The following is a 21,151-nucleotide window of genomic DNA, read 5'->3' on the forward strand; positions in this document are numbered from 1 at the left end:
ACTCTAGAACAAGAGGATATGAGGAAAGTGTCAGCCTGTTCTAAAATTAATAAAATCTATTTGAACAGAAGTAAAATGTAAGTACTTTAGAATCATGTCATTATGTGCCTTTATAGGGCTCCACAGGTAAAGGCGCTTGCTGCTAAGCTGAGGACCCAAGTTTATCCCTGGGACTCACAGGGTAGAAGGAGAAAACCAACCCCTACACATGTCCTGACCTCCCTGTGTATACCATGGCATGTACACATACACACACCCTGTGTATACCATGTACACATACACACAATCCAGCATAACTTTTCAAATTAACAACATTGTCCTTTGGTTCTCTTTTTCTTTATTGTCCGTACAACCATCCTTCCATGAAGCCACATCTCCTGAGTCTCTTCAGTACATGAAGTGAACTAGGAGCCCTTTGTCACGTTTCTCTCCCAAGCACACCATTGAGAGAATGAGGACGAGAAGGTCCCAGGGGAAGCGTCAGCATCTCTCCTACACCTGCACACCAGTTGCGCTCGCCTAGCTGGCAGAGCCAGGGTGAGACGCCAGTCTAGAGAACGGGTGGAGATAGCAGCCAGTATTCGCAGAGCACTCTCAATGTCCAGGAGACGTTCGCTTTCATTGTGTGTGCTGCCGCTTGTGCTCTTGAACCAGCAGCACATGGTGGTGTCATCTGTCCTACGTGGAATGCAGAGGAAACAGAGTCCCTTTGACTTGGAGCAGCTGATAATGACAAGGCTGGGCTGTGAACTTCTAACTTCTGAGCACAAGTGTTCCTCTCCACCTAGCCAGCTACTCTGTGCTTTGTTTCTGACATGGAGTGTGAACGTCTCAAAATTCGAAATACTGACCCTCCCCAAAACCAGCTTTAAAAAATGTAGGTAGACAAGACAGACAGACAGACATGACTTGGGCCTTTAAAACTGTGGCATAGGCTATTCTTAAATTGTTGCTTTAAATGTTGCCACCATGGCTCCTGGGCTGGTAGTTTCTTAATGTTTTCTGACCTGATTTCTGTGCAGTGGAATGCTACCTCCAGCCATTACGTCCCTCCTAGAAGATGAACAAGACCATCCAGAGGCCTTGTCAGGGAACATGGTCCACAAAGTGAAGCGTTCTCAGTGGGAGCCTTTCAAAGCAAATGACAATGTTATTCGGCTGGTAGTTTTCGTTTTTTTGTTTTTTAATAAAACACATTTACACAGATACCAGTTGTTATTGAATAACCTGAAACACTTCAACAGGTTCCAGTTAAAATTCTGTTTCTAGTTTCACTGATGATCCTTTCAAAAATAACATTAGTAAGTTAAGTGCCAACTTAAAACCTTACATTTTGTAAATCGGTTTGCAGATTTTTTTTTCTAATTTAGCTTTTCTTTCCATCCAAGAAGTATGTGTGCGTGTGTGTGCAAGTGCACTTGCATATGTGTGTGCATGTGCACAAATGAAGGCCAGGGGTGGCAGTGGGTGTCAGGTGGCATCCTCTAGCAATATCCACCTTTATTATCATTACTTTCTTTACTACGACGTCTCGCCGAACCCTGAGGTTGCTGTTTCAATGAGGCTGCCTATCCAGGGAGTTCCCAGGTCCACCTGTCTCAAACCCTCCCCATACCTAGCCCTAGGATTACAGCCGCAAGCAGACAAGCCCAGTGTTTTTGTAGCTGCTGGGAACCATGACTCCAGCCCCCATGATTTTGGAGCACCGGGCCCTTTACCTCCTGAGCCATCTCCCCAGCCCAGGATTGTATTCTTAATACCTATCATTGCCCAAGGGGAAATGCCAGTAGGGCCCACATAAATGAAGCACAATGAATGGATTCTCTTTCTTAGTGACCTAAGGCATCCACTAGTTTGTAGGTTGTTGTTTCTTCAGAAATGTAAACCATCTTCCAGTGAGGCAGAAGGCAGGACTCCACTGTGCTTCATGCTCCCCTACACACCCCAAGCCTTGAAAGTGAGCCAGAATTAGAAAATACTCGACCGAGAAGTTATTCTCTAACGCCTGGCTGACTTGACATGAAATGTTTATGTGCCGCGGTCTCTGGCCTGGGGCTTTCTGTGTAGGTGGTGGCAGAGTTCCTGAGGGTTTCAGAAACTCCAGGGCCAGGATAGTTGCAAGATGTCCCCTCTGCGGTCACAGCAACAGGAAGGAGTTTCCTAACCCGCTGCTGGCTACCACAGTGTAGGTGGAAGGTGGATATACCAGAGGGTGTGTCCTTCCCACCCCCCGAAATGTCTCAAGGTTCCAAGTACTCGGATGGGACTGACTAAGAACGGTGCTTTGAGGAATTCTGAGCTTTGAGTTTGGGCGGCCGATTATCTCGTGCCTAGATGTGCTCTGGTCGGAACTACTGCCTACAATCCCCTGTGGGCAAAACGGATATTTTGTGCATGACTGAGCTTATTAAGAGCCCTGCAGTGCTTCCTCTGCTGGGGTTTAGAAATTTCAAAGGGTTGGGGAGTGGGTGGAGGGGAGGATTACGGACATGCAATGTGGAGAGGGAAGGAGGACGGAAGTGACAGGTTTGGGTTGCATCGTTTGTGCTCCTGAAATGGCACCAGGCCAGAGTGCCAGTGTGGGCTGAGCATGTTAATTTGGGAAGAGCCGGTGAGGGGAAAGTTCAGGTGCTGTGGACGAGGCAGGCGCCAAGCAAACAGCAGTAGGGGTAGACTTACCTACTTCCTCTTACCTTGATGGATAAGTGTGTTTATAGGGTGTTTATATGCATTTAATAAAAAAAAATTTTTAGAATTAGAAAACAGAGGCAAATCTTTTTCAAAGCTCCCATTATTTTTAAAGAAGATGTGTGGACGTGTGTTCAAAGGGCTTGTGGTCTCAAAGGTGAGAGATGCTGCTTTTTCTCGTGTCCCGATCTCTGTGTTCAATGGCTGGAAGCTTGAACAAGCCCCACTCCAGTCACTAAACGCTGCAGCTGTCACAGCTTGGGTTGTGTGAGCTTCACGCTCTTCATATGCCCAGCGGAGACGCCCACTGGTTTGCGCAGTTCCTGAGTTGCCTTTGCTCCAGAATCCAGTGGCTCTTGGGCATCTTTCTCTCTCAGAGATGCTCCCAGGTTCCATAGTGAAGCCGTGAGTGCAGCCCAGGCTTGGAGTGGCCACTCCTTCTCTCCTCCTTTGTTCCCTAGGCCTTGGGTGAGAGACCCCTTGGGAGAGCGGAGACCACCAAAAGCCTTCCCCTTTCCAGAAAGTGTTAAGTAACCAAAGTTGCTTGTCTGGCTCCCACTACCGTGAGTGGACACAGCCTTCATCCTTTACCTGGGTCACTCTTCATTGTTTGCAGAGCACGTTTTGTGCTTTTTTTTCCCCCGTTTAATTCCCTCCCCCCACCCCACCCCACCCCACTTTTGGCACTTGCTCTGTCTGTAAGTCAGACCAAAACACACCCTGAAAGATGTCACAGACCAGGTGACAGGCTCTGTGGCCCCTGCTTCAGGATGAGGAAGCCCTGGGGTCTGAAGAAAGGCAGCATCTCTTTTGACATGAGTTTTAAGGAAGCTGCTAGATGACTTATCCCTCAAATGGAAGAGATAACTCTAGCTTTTCAGATCCTTACTTTCAGACTCAGTCCAGAATTTGGAAACAGTTCTTTAAAAGACAGATGTGTGTTAGAGATCCTTTCCTAGGAGGGGAGAAGGGAGAAATGATTTTTTTTTTTTTTTAAGTTTGGGAGTTTCACAGCATTTAAGGGTTCTTGGCTTAAAGGTTGGTACTGAAGACTGGATAGATGGTTCTGTGGCCAACCGCTTGTCATGCAAGCGTGAGGAACTGAGTTCAGATCCCTGGCATCCGTGTAAAAAATTTAAGCGTGGCTGTGCACGTTTATAACCCTAACCCTGGCCAGGGAGGAAACAGGCCAATCAGTGGGCCCTGGCTTCAGTGACAGACCCTGCCTCAGAAGATAAGATCGAGAGCAGTAGTGGAAGCTGTCCAGCAGGAACTCTTGTCCTCCACTTGCAGACATGTGCCCACATAGTACGTGAGCATGCGTGTACACACACACACACACACACACACACACACACACACACACACACACACATTTAAGTTGCTTTGGAAAATATGCTCGTGCATCTTAGGAGTCACCATGTATGCACCAATGCCTTATGTAGCAACTAAACCTCTCATACCCTTGTCATTGCCAAACTTTTGGTGGGGTCACGGGTGCTGTTGTTAGAGCTTGCGCACAGTTTGCCCCTTTCCCATTAATGAATGTTTTTCCCATCTTCATACCAAGGATGAAATGAAAGAATGATTCCTGAACACCCTTCCGAGTCCCAGCCTCGTTTGTGTTTTGTGGACTGGCATGGCCTGCTTACTAGGTTTCCGTGTTTATAGAGATAGTTAATCTACCTGTTAATGACCTTCAGCTTCCAACGAACATTCCTGCGAACCATGAAAAACAGCCCAGAGGGTATTCCAGAACATGTTTGGCAGGTGATGAAAGGGTGTGAAGTGGAGAACTGGGGTAAAGGTTCAAACAGGAAGAAAGCAGAAAGTCACCGGTATCTCCCAGTGTATGCCTTCCCTGTCCCACCCACCCACCCTGGGCTCAGTGTGGTCAGACACCATCACAGGCTCATACGGGCACCTTGTGCACAGTGTCTGAAGTGATGCCCTATGGTCACCCTAGTCTTCAGAGGTCCAGAGCACTTGTCACAATCTGCTTCAGTGTCCAGCTCTTACATGTCCAACAGTGATACTGGGTGAGTCTGAGCAATAAAATACACTTGGTAATTTGGACAGCACTCTAGAGTGAAGGAGCTACCTGCAATCAGGAGATACTAGTTCGGAGAGCAAATAAAAATGTGCAGACATGCAGTTCTTAATTGATTGGAGAAGGCAGAAGGAGCCTATCTCTGTTGGCATTTACACCTGAATCACAGTCACTGGCACCCTACCCCGTGCCTGTGTTGGTTCCCAGTCTGGATACAGTCATACCTACCACTTAACAAAACAGCAGCAAAATAACACTGTAGAAAAGTCCTTAATTATTAATGATTTTTTTAAAATAGAAGAGAAAAGAAAAAAAGGGCATATTGAACTCTGAATTCCTTCATGAACTTTTTAATAGTGTAAAGTCCCATTTAAAAAAAAAAAAAAACTGGTTGAAACTGAGAAATAATCATTTCCAGAACAGTCGAATTCCTTTTGGCAAGATGGGACATCAACACTTCTAGTGAGTGCATTCTAGCAGAGTTGATACCTTTTTTTCCCAGGTACACTGCCTCTATCGCCTCCTCTGCTCACAAAATTCAAGCAAAATAAAATAAAAGCCAACAAAAAGTCTGTGGGAATGACAGAGAGAGAGTGAGTGTGTGTGAGTGTGTGTGTTTAATGTTAATTTTTATAAAACCGTTCTAAAAATAATACTTTGCCACTTGCATGTTTCTTCTAGGTACTTTTGAATCATCAGATAAGGCTGAATATGCACATTCCTTGTGTTTTTGCTGGTGGTGGTATTTTGCAGGTTGACCAAAACCCTGGTTTTCATGAGGCTTATGTTAGCCAGGATGTATGATTACGAGGGACAGTGCTTGCTGATATACCATCCTGGATAATTGAAAGGCGTAGCTGAACTTTTCTATGATTGCTACATGATAGTAAAAGTATTTACTACCCCAGTAAAAAAAAATATTTTAATTCCAGGAGATGGAGCCAACATTGCAGGTTGGGCAGCAAAATGTGTACTGTTGGGGCTGGAGAGATGGCTCAGCGGTCTGATGCCCTCTTCTGTCATGCAGCATACATGCAAACAGAGCACGTGAGCACACACACACATAGAAGCTTTGTTTTGTTTTGTTTTGTTTTTAAGTATGCTATGGTGATTTCGCCTAACGCACCCTAAAGCAGAGGTTCTCAATCTATGGGTTCATGTATCAGATATTTACATTACATTCATAACAGTAGCAAAATTAACAGTTATAGAGTAGCAATGAAATTTTATGGTTGGGGCTCATGACAACATGAGGAACTGTATTAAAGGGTCATAGTATTAGGAAGATTGAGAACCACAAATGTTTAGAAGTCCAAAAGCATTCCATCAGGAAGGGGAGTGACAGGACCAAAGGAGGGTGGTGAGCAGAGATGCAGAGGCTGTAAAGGAACAGTCTAAAGGTTACTTGACTGTCTCTTGACATCTGTGATATATTTTTAAAGTACATGTTTCTTTAAGAGCCGTAACTGATTTAAATGCAGTCACTCATCTTGGAAGTTCCCTTCTGCCAATGATCCTGTTAAGGTTGTGGTTAATAATATCACGATCATTTTGATTTACGTAAACTTTACTATGTTCACACAGTAACCGAATTGCCTAAGACACATTTCTCAGATAATCTTATTTTCAGCGGTAATTTATTTCATATATGGAATTGTGAGGTTGTAATAGAGCTTAAGATGCATAATTGTGTGTAGTAAAATAGTTAAGATTTCAGAAAGGAATGGGTCTGGAGGTGATATAAGTAGGAAACGAAAAACCTATGCAGTAAAAATAAACCAGCTTCCTAATTAATCACAGAATTGAAGTGAAGTACCTCTTATCCCTTCTGACGCTGCCCAAGAAAGAAAAGTATGTTGTGGACTGTTTTTGTTTTGTTTTGTTTTTTTCTTCATTTTTAAGGAGAGTTGCTTCTCTTGGGGCAGTATGAAATGAGATACTATAGTTACCAGATGATACGAGATACTACAGTTACCAGAAACACTGTTCCAGAGAAGATTCTGGGAGCATGTTTGTTTGTTTGTTTGTTTGTATGTTTGTTTGCCAAACTGTGGCTAGGCAGCCTTAGAGCAGCTGTTCTGACTGTTTATGGGCGCAGGTGTGAACAGGTGATGCGTGTCCATGCACACACAACCACCTGAATTCCATGGGTTTATCTATATGCACGGGTATCTTTCACATTTATTACTTCCTCTGTAAACAGGGTTGCTTTTTATACATAACAGCAGAACTTGAGCCATCATAAACGGTCTTGCTTTTCATGTCAAAACTTTATCCTAGGGCTTGTATGCTCTGCTGTAAGTGATACTTTCCCTGTGGGCGGCACTGTTTAGCCATTTCAGTTATCTTGGCAAACATTTGTGTGTATGGAGAGGGGCTTTTGCATGGGCTGATAAGGCTTTGTACCTTGTGGACAAGTAATTCTACTAAAATCAGGGGGAAGAGGTGACAGAGGCTCACGGCTATACCTGAGGGTACGTGTAGCAAGTTCACACTACACATACAGTTCCTCAGTCATCACCAGTTAGGCGTGTGGTTGCCCCCAAATTAGGCTCAAATGCCCACTTAAAAGAGGCGCAATCTAGCAGGGTGTTGGCATCAGCAGTGCACACCTTCAATCCCAGCACTTGGGGAGGCAGAGACAGGCAGATCTCTCTGAGTTCAAGGCCAGCCTGGTCTATAGAGTGAGTTCCAGGACAGCTAGGGCTACACAGAGAAACTCTGTCTTTAAAAAAGAAAAAAAAAACAAAAACAGAAAACAAAACAAAACAAAACAAAACAAAAAAAATGAAGTGCAAAGCAATGCCAGTTGAGGCCTCCCCTCTGAGCCTGGCCTTCACCCGGTTTGCCCCTATGGGACACAGGCCTGCCTTGTTAGGAAGTGAGCTGCAGTTCAGAGCCCACAGATCTTCACATAACTCTGTGTACAGTAACAGAGAATGGAAATAGGGCTGTAGGCACGAACAAGCAGACGAGTTATAAATATAGAAAACTCTCGATTCCACTTTAGTTAGTCATGGAGAGACAGTGTGAGTTTTATAAACTTATAAGGAATATACAAACAGTTCCAAATTTAAAATAACTTAGAGTAATTTTTAAGTGTGTGAAGGGTAGGGTATTTTTTTTTTCCCCATCCTGTCCATTTAAGCATCTGTGACAGGCATAAGCGATTCGCATCTTTATGTGCTCAAGCCTGCTCAGGGCCACGAAGGTCTGCAGCGGAGTCAGCACTCTGCAGAGACTTCTTGTTTTCTTTTTTCATGATGTTCAAGGAGAAATAAAGCCTGTTTGTGTGTGTGCTCTGTGCTGTGAGCTGTGAGAGAGAGAGAGACTCACTCTACAGCCCCAGAGCAGCCCTGCTCTGTTGACTGTGGCTCTTCGGCCTGAGAGGCCTATGTGTGCTGAACCCAGTGCCAGTCCCTTCTGCTGTTTGATTTCTTCCCTGAACTAAAATCTGCCTGTGCTTTCAAATTTGTATGTAGGTTTTGAAACAGGTTGAAAATAATGTTTGAGACGATCTAAAAGTACACTGAAACTGTGTGAAGAAGACATAATGCTGGTAAGAGGCGTGTAGGGTTGACCCCTCCCCCACTGTCTTTTCTCCTTCACTCTCCACTACCTGAACAGACACCTTCTGTGACGCAGCTTCAGTGTCCTTTGTCAGGCAGGCATTTGTACAGAAATGGAGCATCTGATTTTCCCTCAGGAGCAGGTAGCATGCTGAGCACAGGAGAGAAACACCACACACTGTGTGATGCCACTGCGGTGGCTCTACCAATCCAAGTTAATGTGGATAGAGTTTGCCAAAAATACAGATTTGAGTAGACCAAAATTATAGATTCTGGGGTGCAGACAGACCCTTCTTACCATCTTGGCTGAACCTCAGTGTCCACCATCCTTGTCATCGACCCCTTTCTGTTTTTCAAATTTTGTCAGTGTCTTCTGCATTTCTAACCCAAGTACCTGTGGTGTTGCCGCTGCACATTAATAGAAAGGCTCACTTTCCCACAGTGTGAGTCATGAAAAGCCCAAATTCATGAGCGTAAGCCAGAAGGAATGAAGTATTAGCAGATGCCATACCAAGGGTGGACCTTGAAAGCCTTGTGTTAGATGGAAGATGGTGATCACGGGGAAGACTGTAGTGGTCACAGGCGAACATCCTTCGTCTGACACCCATAGAAAAATGCCCCTGGCAGGCACTTCAGTGCAGACAGTAAGATTAGTCATTGCCCAGAGCTGGGGAGAGGTTAGAACACTGTATGTGGGCTTTCTCTTTGGTGCAATGAAAATATTCTTGTGGCAGTAGCACAACACTCTGAAGACACTCAAAACCACCAGATTTTCTATCTTGGGTGGATTATAAGATGACAATAAAGCTGATACTACAAAATGTACAGGAAGGGAAGAAAAAGGATGCCCTAGCCCACAGTGGGCAGAGGAACCCCTGAGTCCTTTCTGCTCTCTTGGCTTTTGTCATTGATTGAAACTTCCTGCTCTCCATCCTTGGGTCAGCAGCGCCTCTGTCTCCATTCTTCCTACCCAGCCTTCTAGTTAATAATGATGCTATTTATAACTTTCCTCCTTCGGGCTTGTTTCCCCCTTTGCAGTGTTTGTTTTCCTATTTTCTCAGTACTCTGCCCAGCACTGCTTGGTTCCTGAGGCTTCAGTGATCCCGTGGGCATTGTCAGTAGGGCAATTGTTTCTTTTGCTCATTAATGAAATGCTCACAGATGCTTCAGCAGCTGAACTTGTGGCTTACCTTCTGTACTGGACTGTAAGATGCTGCTTGGCCATTTTTCTCTGAGCCTTCAAACTGTGCTCTCCCAAGGGGGAAGGCACACTGAACTGTTCCCCCACTTTAGAAATTTTACTGGGGGAGGAGATGCACACATGCCACAGCATGTATGTGGAGGTCAAAGAACAGTTGGTGGGAATTGATTCCTTCCTTCTACCATGTGGGTTCCAGGTATTGAACAGGCAGTCAGAATGGTAGCAGGTGCCTTTACCTCCTAAGCCATCTCCCTGGCCCTGACTGAAAAATTTTTTTCCTCCATGATAACATTTCAGTGTTACTGAACCATATGAGTCGGTAAAGAGACTGCTTCTGTGCTGTAAGAGTGGGTTTGCAGGCTTGGTAAGGAGCAGCTCTTGAGTGCGGTGTGAGCTGTGACTGAGCAAGGCACTTGGGAGGAGGCCACGATCACCTCTCACAGTATCGTCTCTGAGCATTTGAAAGTCTGAGCCTGATAGCGTACCACCTGCTCTGTGCACTGTTAAGTGGACTAGTTTGGACAGAACTGACTGTTGTGGGTCTTGCTGGTCTGGTTCCCTGACCACAGTCATTTCCTATCAGAAAAGCCATGTTCACTGTGCATCTGTCTGGAGACAAGTGTCTGCATTGCTGAGCAGCTTTTCAGTGGCCTTGGTGATGCCAACAAGACCCAGCCTTGTGGCCAGGCGTGGTGGCACAATCTTTAATCACAGCACTCTGGAGGCAGAGGCAGGCAAATCCCTGAGTTTGAGGCCAGCCTGGTCTATGAATCGAATTCCAGAACAGCCAAGGCTATACAGAGAAACCCTGCCTATTAAAAAAAAAAAAAATCAGGCCAGGCGTGGTGGCACAATCTTTAATCACAGCACTCTGGAGGCAGAGGCAGGCAAATCCCTGAGTTTGAGGCCAGCCTGGTCTATGAATCGAATTCCAGAACAGCCAAGGCTATACAGAGAAACCCTGCCTATTAAAAAAAAAAAAAAAAATCAGGCCAGGTGTGGTGGCTCACACCTTTAATCCTGGCACTCAGAAGGGAGGGGCAGGCATATCTCTGTGAGTTCAAGGCCAGCCTGGTCTAAGACAGCCAGGGCTCTGTTACACAGAGAAGTCCTGTCTCGAAACAAAACAAACAAACAAAATCCAGCCTTTTAAATCTGTGACAGAAAAATTTCCATGAGACTTCCATTGGCTGCAGCTCTATAAACAGAGAAAACTGAATTGGTTCCTATGATCTCCTTAGTGTCATCTGCGTGCTGGCCCCTCTTCCAGTTCCTTAGTTTTGTCCTTTATTCCTCAGAGAGCAGAAAAGGGTGCTAGGACTTGTGGCTTATTTCTTCCTGGTGGATGCATGCTTAAAAAGGAAACTAGCATGAAAGCAACTCCCCTAGATCATGCCTTCCAGACAGCAGAGATGCACAGTGGTGGTACCTTATCGCCATGGGAGGATGTGTGGAGAGGCTGTCGTCAGGAGCTGGGCACTCTGGGTGTGATGCCCAGCTTGCAGCACATCAATTTGATGCCCTTGCATGAGCCATTTCATCTTTCACAGTTGTCTCCAAGTTGGTCATCTACAGGTGACTGATTCCTCCCCTTTGTGATTGTTAGGAGGATTAAATAATGTGTATAAATAACACGCTTAAAGTATCATCGGGCATATGGGAAATAACATTGAAAGTTCACTCCGTATTAATAAGCAGTCTTGTAGTTTGCCTCTGTGGTATAAATTGCATTTATATAAGAGGGACTCAAATAGCTATTATGGAAAGGATGACCTGGGAAATTTCAGTGATTAGAGGCTCAGGATGAGCCCACTGAGTGTGGGCATGTACTTACTTTTCAGACTGGATCTGAGCAAGTTGCCTTGTACATGGAAGACCACAGTTGATCTCTCAGTCTCAGCACATTCCACGCTGTTCACGCTGCTCTGTGATGTTAGAATATAGGGCTGCACCCCATGTGCACAACAAAAAAGTCTGTTTACCTTGAAGGCATGGGGGAACCAGGTCGAGACTGGTGCTGTCTGGCCACTGAGGGCCGCATAAAGCAGTGGGCTTCCGTGGTGCTGCTTGAAGGACTGTCCAGGGTCTTAGTAGAGGTGTTTTGAATTGAGATGGTTGCCTACCTGTAAACTTCCTTATGACTCTGGCTGTCTTTGATTGGACCATGCTGCCTGCAATGCAGTCCCACAATTTGGAAGGTGTGGAAAGCCGAAGGGGAGCAATGGGGGGGGGGGGGGTGAGAGGGGGACGACTTCCCTCGTGCGGGAATCAAGCCAGACCCAAACTTTGAAAGTCAATACGGAGAAAATGACTTGGACCCATCAGATGCTGGAGAATTTGGGAGGTCTCATCACTAGTGTTCAAACAGGTCAAGAAACATGTGGTCCTGTCCTCTTCCCTAACCAGCTAGCGGAGTGCGGGAGCACTCTGCTCCAAGTGCCGCCTTCTCCTCTGGAAGTTTTCAATCTGTTACAGCCTTTCAGTGCAAACAGAAACTGAAATGGCTCTGGATTCTGGCTTAAAAGTGACGTCTCCTCTGGATCTGCCTTCTGTCCCTCCACAAAAGCGGGGTAGGGTGGTTTGGTTTGGTTTGGATTTTGGCATTAGGCAGAGAATACTGTTACCAATGTGATTTTCTGCATGAGCTTTTAGTACACTGGCTGCCACGTGAACTTTCCTTTGCTGTGTAACTGACTGCGTGGTGGCTGCAGCCTTCCAGGCAGGCTTAGATGCCTTTAAACTCTGTGGATGCTTTGTAAACAGTGAGTCAGTGGAGCTCTCCTTTTGACACCACGAAGACCGTTAGCATGTTAGGTTCCTGTCTCCCTTTTGAGAAAGGTTCCTCCTCATTCCTAATCTCCCACCCTCCCTCCCTCCCCTCTTTTGTGGGTATGTAACACTATTTGGTTTTTTGTGATTGGAGTCTTAACCACTGAGCCTGCAGACTTTGCCCGGATGCAGTACAGTGCCCAAGAAGCCTCGCTCACCAGTGTTTCATTCCTTTTGATGTATATTTGTCTTACTTGACATAGCTGATGCTGGGTAATTTATAAAGAAAATACATTTATTTTTCATAGTTTTGGAGACGGAGAGGTCCAGGAACATGGTGTCAGCCTCTAATGAGGACCTTCCTAGTGCATTGTGACATGGCAACGGCATCACATGCTGAGCTTGCCTCTCTCCTTACAATAAAGCCACTACTGCCATCATGATGTTCCACCCTTAGACTTCATCTAATGCTAATTTTCTCTCAAAGTCCTTCCCTCCAACATACCAGTCGAGTTAGATTTCGTGTTCTAACACCATAATAGTAATAGCCAAATTGCAATGTGTGATTTTTTTTTTTTTTTTTCAGAGATACAGTCAAGTCATAGCAATGTCTTTGTTAGGGGTGATAGAGGAGTAGGGGAAAGTATGCGATGAGGAGACAATAGGAGGGCAGATTGAAGACTGTTTTATAAACTGAGAGCATTATTATGCACTTGTAAGGTGGACACACACAGCATGGGCCCCAGCTAGGCTGTTCTCCTCCCTATCCCCTCCAGGGGTCCTTGACTCCTTCTCTTCAGCCAGGCACAGTTCCTGCCATTAATGACACTTGTTCTTTTTTTTTTTTTTTTAAGATTTATTTATTTATTATACGCTATCCTGCTTTCATGTGTGCCAACAGGCCAGAGGAGGGCACCAGATCCCATTATAGATGGTTATGAACCATAATGTGGTTGCTGGGAATTGAACTCAACACCTTTGGAAAAACAGCCAGGTGCTCTTAACCTCTGAGCCCTCTCTCCAACCCAAGACATTTGTTCTTTGAAAACTAGAATGTCCAACCAAACTACAAGGAGTCCTTAGTTCCTTGGTCCATCTCTGCCTTCCTTGAAAGACAGCAAGGCATGCAAGCAAGCATCTTGAACAGACTCCTTGCTGGTTAGTTTGAGGGCCAAACAGAAAGCATGACCAGCATTGTTTAAACTGTCCTTAGGCCCTGGGAACCCCGGTTATGTCCGAGAAGAACCCCACAAATATTACCAGGAGACTGGAGGGGTGGCTCAGTGGTCGTCCACACTTGTTGCTTTTGGAGGAGACCCAGGTTAGGTTCCCAGCACCAACATGATTGGTTTACAACCACCTGTACCTCCAGTTTCAAGGAATCTGACACCCTCTTCTAACCTCTGAGTACGAGACATAAATGTGGCATACATAAACACATATGTGTAGGCAAATCACTCACACACACAAAATATGTAAATCTATGGGTCCTGATGTCTTGGAGGGAGCCAAATTGTCTCGCCACTAATCCTGTGGGAGAAGAAGAAAGGGAAAGGGGGAGAAAGCGTGGAGGAAGGTTTAGCTACTGGGCAGGATGCCCCCAAGATCAGCCACAAGTCCGTTTAAGGCTTATCTGTACACTCCTTCATAGCGTACTTGGTTGGGAGAAGGAACTGGAAAGGGCTCCTTTTGAGCTAGGCAGCCAGGCCCTGTGCTAGAGCCTGCAGACAGGTCTTATGGGGTTAGTTTTGAGTGTGGGGAACCCTATGGAAATCCTAGGAGCAGGGGTTCCAGACAATATGTGGATTTGTGCCCGAGGGACTTACAGGCTGACACCAAAGTGGCTCTGTAAGCCCAAGCTAGATTTTGGACTACATTGAATAAGATGTTTGGAGCCGGACTCCCCAAGGGCTCCGACAACACCCAGAGCACCTGCCCGCTCCCACTCACTTCACAGGCGTCAACTTTATCACCGGCCTCTCCCGCCTCTCTTCTGTCCTTCTGCAGTTTGTTACCTCTTATTCCTTCCGTGTCTGACTCAGAAGCTTACCTTGAGTGAGCATCCACAGACCAGTTCTGTCCCTCGGCAGGCATTTTGGTTAAAAAAATAATAATAATAATAAGTGTACAGTACGAACTTGTGTGAATAAGGGACCCTCTTTTCCTGTGAAAAGTTGAGGTTCCCATAGCAAAGAACTTCAGTATTATGTGCTTTGAAGATTGGCTTCTCGGGGCTTAGTGATTATTAAAGAATTTACTGACAAAAGGAAACACAGGCTAAAAAGAAATTAGAAAGAACCTAATAAACGTAAGGGCTCCGGGGAGGAAGAGAGCTAAAGGCTGATGTGCAAGGCCCGCTTTTCTCTATAAAGAAATGAAGAGGAGTTATTTAATGTATGCACACTGACCCTGAGCCTGTCTTTCTGGTGGTTGTCACAGGACGTATTACGGCTTTTCTGGTTGTTTCAATAGGTTTTTTGTTTTTATTGCCATCCCTGAATAAATGAATTCCAAGGATTAGAATGGCCTCATGAGCTAATAAATCAATTTGCTTTTCTCTGTGCATTAGTTTACAGCTTCCGTTTCCTCGCTTTAAGGCTGGGCTGCCCTTTAACCAGGCCCGTGTGCTCCTCCTTGGGAGCTAGGGAAGAAGTTCCCCTCCTTTCCCCCATAGTGCCATAATTGGAAATTTGGTTACTGCACTAAATTTTAAGTTTTGGCACTCACGTAGAGCAGCCATCCATCTGCTGGCGAGACTCACTGCCCGGGGCTTTTCAAGAAATCCCTTAATAGTCCTGAACACTAATAATATTTATATACATCGAGATGAGACAAAATTTACAGCAGGCTTCTGAAGCAGGCTCCAGGACTCTCTACTCCCAGACGGCCCTATGTTCGTTCTCTCGCTGCCTCCCAGAATCCTCTGTGCCATAGAGAGAGGAACACTGCTTTCCTCCTGTAGCCAGCACAGAGTTTTGGAGTCTGTCCTCTAGCAAACAAGTTGTCTCTCTGCTCCGTCCTTCCCCCTTCTCTCTGTGTACCCCTCTTCTGTGCCCCCCTCTACAGAATGTTAGATGTGCTCTTGTTCACTGTTGGGGTCACTCGGCGTCAAGGGGCCCATTGATCTAGTGTCTGCCTTAAAAAAGAAAGAGAAAGAAAGAAAGAAAGAAATAGTTCTATCTGTAAAGACAGTGCTTCGGTTGGAAAGAAGTTCCCATCACAGGCATGCAACAGGGCTCAACACACCTCACATTTAACAACTCCCTTGTCAAGTGTTTATTTCTGTTTCTTATCCTGGGTAAATGTAGCATTTATATTTGGGAGTAACTGATCCAAGACAGTACACAAGGTTATTTTCCCCTGTTTTTACATGGTACGGGCTTTTACTACTTCATTAGCCATTTGACCTTATTATCTGTTGTAATGTGTCATTTTTTTTTTTTTTCTGTGTAAGTAAGTAAACGGCTCCACGCGTTGACATTTGGTCCCCGTTAATAAATAATCTCTGCTGATAATGGTGAGACACCTAATCGGTTTTCCCCTTCCTCGCTAGTCTCAGATCATGGTCTTGGTGGATGGCTGGGATAGCTCCACCAGAGAGCCTTTAGCCAGTTACATTGAACTCTGTTATTCCGTGTGAGCACTGGAGGGGCAGCGTGATCAGCAGCAGATTCCTCTGGCCGTCCTTCTCCTGCCTGTTCTGCCCACTCTGGTCGTCATGACAATGCGATCCAGCATGATGGCCTTTCTGGTGTGGAAACCTAACCCCTGCCTTGAGCCTGGAGTGATTCCCTGCTCTCCATGTTGGTGGGCCTGTGTGACTCCCTGAGCTGACCCATGTTGGTCGTGAGGCCCCTCCCCGTCACCACTCTGCTTTCAGTGCTGAACTCATTGTCTCTGGAGACCTTTCCAGGCACCCAAGGCATTAGGAACATCGTGTGCCTACTCCTTCCTGCTTCCCCCGGTGTGGTGGCCTTTCCTTGAGGTCAGGGACTGCCACTGTAGGGTTGTACAGGGTGTACGGTGGCCTGGCACACAGGTGCATCATCCACCCAGTATGCAGAATGGATCCGTTCACGTCTGTTATTCATGCATTAGAAAACCGAAATCAACACAAATAACTTCGGTGCTTGTTTAGATCTCCAACCTTGACGTAAGCTGTGCGATGTATATATTTAATCAAATCATCAGACTCTGTCATCTTCAGCTATGCCTTTTTTTTTTTTTTTTATGTATTTGAGTGAAAGATTCAATGATAGTGTATGAAACTAAAAACATGGTAGGCTGTACGTGAACTTTATTTTACTGTCTTCAGGATAATTGCTGTGGTAGACGATGTTTGTGTTCTGACGTTAGGGGCTCCTACAGCGTATTCTCTTTTGGTGTGACGAGAGATAATTAGCTCCTGTTTGTTTGTGAGCTAGAATAGATGTTCAGAAACAGCCGGAAGCTACTTATAATAGGCAAATGATACAAACCAACTGAGAAGGCTTTCCTCTTTCTCTATGCCTAGCTCTGAAGACAGGTCTTGTGCGTGGTTAGTTCACGTGCATGTAATAGATAAAAGTTGGTTCAGAAGAGTTCAAAGGTCAGCAGCCCAGGGTTAATCTGGAGTGGGGGTTCTCGGCCTTCCTCATGCTGTGACCCTTTAATACAGCAGCTCATTTGTATTGTTTCCCAACAATAAAGAGGGTACATGTAATGCTAACCAGATTTCCTAGTTTGTTGATTTATAAGTTGTTCATGAATAAGGCTCACAGGCTATAGTGTGTGTGCTCTTTATGACGTATTTATGGAATATGATGTACTTACGCACAGCAGATCATCTGTGGTTACTGGATGGGGCCTTTAACTTAGCAAGGCTGACAGTAGGTGGTCCCTGGATGCAGGGACTGTGTGTGTTCTACCATCTGATCGTACCAGGTGGTTACAGCCTGAAGGTTGTGTTGCTCAGAGAAGGGTGCTGTCTTCACCTTTCAGAGTAAAGACCTTGAGATGGCACAACACAGGCTTACCTTTAGGAAGCACTGGCACCTCCACTGTAGCTTAATCCTCTTTAGAGCACATGGGCACTCCTGCACCTGCAGCAGTGAACAGCCCCTCCATACCCTTGATCTCTCTCTCTCTCTCTCTGGAGTCCCAGAAGAGAGCAGCCACAGTCACACAGCGCTTTGTAAAATGTGCAATTGTAGTACGCTGTAACCTAGAACAAGTTTTAACCAGTGTCACGTTGTATTTGTTTCTTTTCTGTTGCTGTGATAAAATTACTGTGACAGGAAGTGAGTTAGAGAAGAAAAGGTTTTCTCTTAGCATACAGTTCCAGAGGAGATAAGAGTTTATCCTTGTGGGGGAGACACAGCTTCAGGACCGGGAGGCAGGCTTGTCCGGGAGGAAACACCAAGTGATCACATTTCACCCACACACAGGAAATGGAGAAGTGGGTCAGGCTATACAGCCTCAAACCCTACCCCTGCCCCCCAGCAAAGTACTTCCTCCAGCAAGGCTCCAGGACCCTCCCAAACAGACCGCCAACTAGGGTCTCATTATTCACAACTTGTTACTCCTCCTCTCAACATCACCGCTGTGTTCTACACAGGACAGTGTTAGGTGTGGTTCGGGGGTCTTAGAATGGATTCCTCCTACAAAAGGAGGGCTGAAGAACAGGGAGCCTTTTATAGTACAGTGGCCCATCTTGTCTGTATTTCTCTCTGCTCACCTGTGCCTGCTCCCTTTTAATGAGGTAGCCATCCCATCTCACAGATGATTACGGGGCGGGGGGGTGCTTAGAAGTTAATGGCGCATCCCATAGCAGACTAGGAGTTCGTAGGAGAGAATGGGCTTGAGATATGTTGTTTCCTTTCCTGGTGTGGGATTTACTGCCAATTTCCGAGGTGTGGCTTTTCTGGCCTGTCTCTGGTACTCCATCTAATGCTGGTGGTGGCAGCAGATGACCCGGGGTGGGGGGGGCTGTGTAATCAGTCCTTCACCTTGCCACCCTCTTCCTCTGTTTCCACAGTGTGCCCAAGTGTGTGCGGGAAACGAGCGTGCACGGAGAACAACGAATGCTGCCACCCAGAGTGCCTCGGCAGCTGCCATACACCCGACGACAACACGACCTGTGTGGCCTGCCGACACTACTACTACAAAGGCGTGTGCGTGCCCGCCTGCCCGCCTGGCACCTACAGGTTCGAGGGCTGGCGCTGTGTGGACCGGGATTTCTGCGCCAACATCCCCAACGCCGAGAGCAGCGACTCCGACGGCTTCGTTATCCATGATGGCGAGTGCATGCAGGAGTGTCCCTCGGGCTTCATCCGCAACAGCACACAGAGGTCAGTGTTCCGGTTTCCAGGCCCAGGCGGGCACTTTGCTGCAGATCCCATAAGGGTAGGACCAAACATACAGGGAATAAAGGGCCAGTTAAGATCTGGGGTGGCCGGAGGCCCCTTTTATGTACCACACCTGGCTCACCTAGCAGTGGCGGGTGATGTAAGTCGCCGTTAGGTCCCTGAGGGTAGGCCAGCGGAAATGCCTGATAGCTAACAACTGTGGTATTGTATTTGACCTGCAACTGTGTTTCCTCTCCGCTCAAGCATCCAGCTGTGCTGCAGCACAGTGAGACTGCTGAGTAGTCATAGGACTTGGTTCTCCTTCCCTGTAGTGTGATCTCACAATGGTGGGCCGTTGCTCCCTGCCCGTGGTCCTAAGAGACAATAGCCGTCCCCCTCTCAGCCTTTGAAGATTATATTTAGCACTTACATGAAAGTATTTTTTAAATACTGTTTATACTTTGTCTATACCAGAGTGAATTTTAGGAAGATTAAACTGTAAATACGTAATCAGAGTATGTCCTTATAGAAACATTTTTAAGTGCTACATGATTCCTAGACATTTTAACAGTGGGGCAGGTATCAGATTTTTCTATTTGAGTAAAAGATGGGGGAGGAGCAAGCAAAGTATTACTTTATAGCCCAATCATTTTGACCTTGAATATTTCTTTACATAGTTCTTCTTAATTTCAATATCTGTAATACCAGGAAGTGCAGACAACTCGGGTGTTGTAGCGGGGGCTGGAGCAATGGCTCAGTGGTTAAGAGTGCCACCTGCTCTTCCAGAGGTCCGGAGTTCAATTCCCAGCAACCACATGGTGGCTTACCACCATCCATAATATGATCTGATGCCCTCTTTGGCAGGTAAAGCGCTCATATGCAAATAAAGTTTAAAAAAAAAAAAAAGTAGTAAAGCAGGCTGTGATACATCCATACATGGAATATTGCTCGGCGAGGAAGAGAAATGCTTAGTTTCAAGAATATTGTACAATATGAAGTACACCTATAGCAGAAGCCAGGTAGTGTATGACTGTGTTTGTGTCACGTTTCAGAATGGAAGGCGGAGAACAAGTTAGTGGTCACCAGTAGTTAGGGATAGTGAGGCCTGGGACAGGTGGAGGTAGCTGGAAGTGGGAGACACACGAGAACTTGGTAGTATAGGAGTTGTCCTAGATCTAGGCTACACTGGGGATTTTGCAAATCGATCTAGGCAGTGGAGAAATTCACAGGACGCCACAAGCATGCCAAGTCAGATTCTTAGTGTAAACGGCTGTATTGCCGTTATGTCAGAGGTGGCAACAGTTGGGGGTGTTGGGCAAAGGGCACACAGGTGCTCTGGGCTCTCTTTGCGGTTATTCTAAAATATGTTTCTCTTTTGTTTGTTTGTCTTTTGTGGAGAGCTGGGTTTTGTGTGGTGTGTAGTTAAATTAGAAAAACACAGAAATAAAGGACGCTCAGAAGAAAACCCCCTCCCATGGCAACTTATAGAACAGTATGTTTAATTTGGCTTATGGTTTCAAGGGGTAGAATCCAAGATAGCGGAGTGAAGGGAGTGCTGAGAGTTCAGCATGAGCCCCCACCCGAGTGGCACCCCTCCTAATCCTTCCCAAACAGTTCTAAGAACGAGGGCCTGTGGTGGCCATTCTTACCCAGCTCCACAAGCATGCTGCATGTGGGGTTATGAGAGCCATCTGTCCCCCGCTTTAGCTAGCTACCTAAGTCCAGTTCCCATGGGACCCTGTGAAAACCTCAGCCCCACTCCCTAACAGGGAACAAGAACTGCTGTCACCTGTAAGCGTCTAAACAAAACAAGATTATATGTAGCGCTTTGGGAGGGGATGGAGGACTTTGATAAAGGCAGATATTACTTCACTCTGATTTTCTTTATCTTCATGAAATTTCATAGGCTCATTTAAGAAGAACAATTTAAATATAATGCTGCCCCCCACAGCCCAAGAAGGTTGGGGTCATTTGCCCTATTCAGCAATCCACGCAGCTTCTCAGCCCTGGTTCTGTATACAGCTGAGAGATCTCAAAGGGTGTGGCCCCAGGCTTAGCGTTTTCTCTGCAGTTTCTTAAATGGTGGTCAGTAAGCAGGAAGCACACCAGTCCTTCTGGGTCCTGGTGGTGTGTGTGTCACTGAGGGTAGCATTTGGACCAGGACCTCATGACAGAGCAGAGGAAGTCCCGGGCTTTTATTGTATGTGCAGCAAAACAATGTTTGGATCAATTTACAAGTTTCTGCAGAGCACTGTCGGGATATAATTTCACTTGTACCTTAGCAAGAAAATATTGGACCCGCACTGCGCCGTGTGTGCACACTGACTTTGGGAATTAGACTTTGTCCCTTCCTCACCACTGCCAGTTTTCCCAGCCTTCTCTGGCGTGCAGGCCAAGGTCTCATCAGAGAGCAGCTCCACTTCTCTAGAGCCCCAAAGTGCCTTTCTGTGAGCCTGTGCCACCAGGTAGACCAGTTGGCTCCCCAGCCCCAAGCCTGTGATACCCACATGCTCCTTGTCTGGAAACAGGCAGCAGGCTTTCCTCGGCC

The 21,151-nt window shown here is 46.2% G+C and overlaps 1 protein-coding gene across 1 annotated transcript in view; it reads left to right on the top strand.

Moving 5' to 3' along the window:
* Nucleotides 1-21,151, top strand: part of Igf1r (insulin like growth factor 1 receptor) — a 276,403-nt gene that overhangs the window by 194,980 nt on the left and 60,272 nt on the right. Inside the window, 1 exon segment of the mRNA XM_051148717.1 lies at nucleotides 18,294-18,606. Within this exon segment, the coding sequence (XP_051004674.1) occupies nucleotides 18,294-18,606 (313 nt within the window).

Source organism: Acomys russatus, chromosome 7 (assembly GCF_903995435.1).
Source record: "Acomys russatus chromosome 7, mAcoRus1.1, whole genome shotgun sequence".
Lineage (NCBI taxonomy): Eukaryota > Metazoa > Chordata > Mammalia > Rodentia > Muridae > Acomys > Acomys russatus.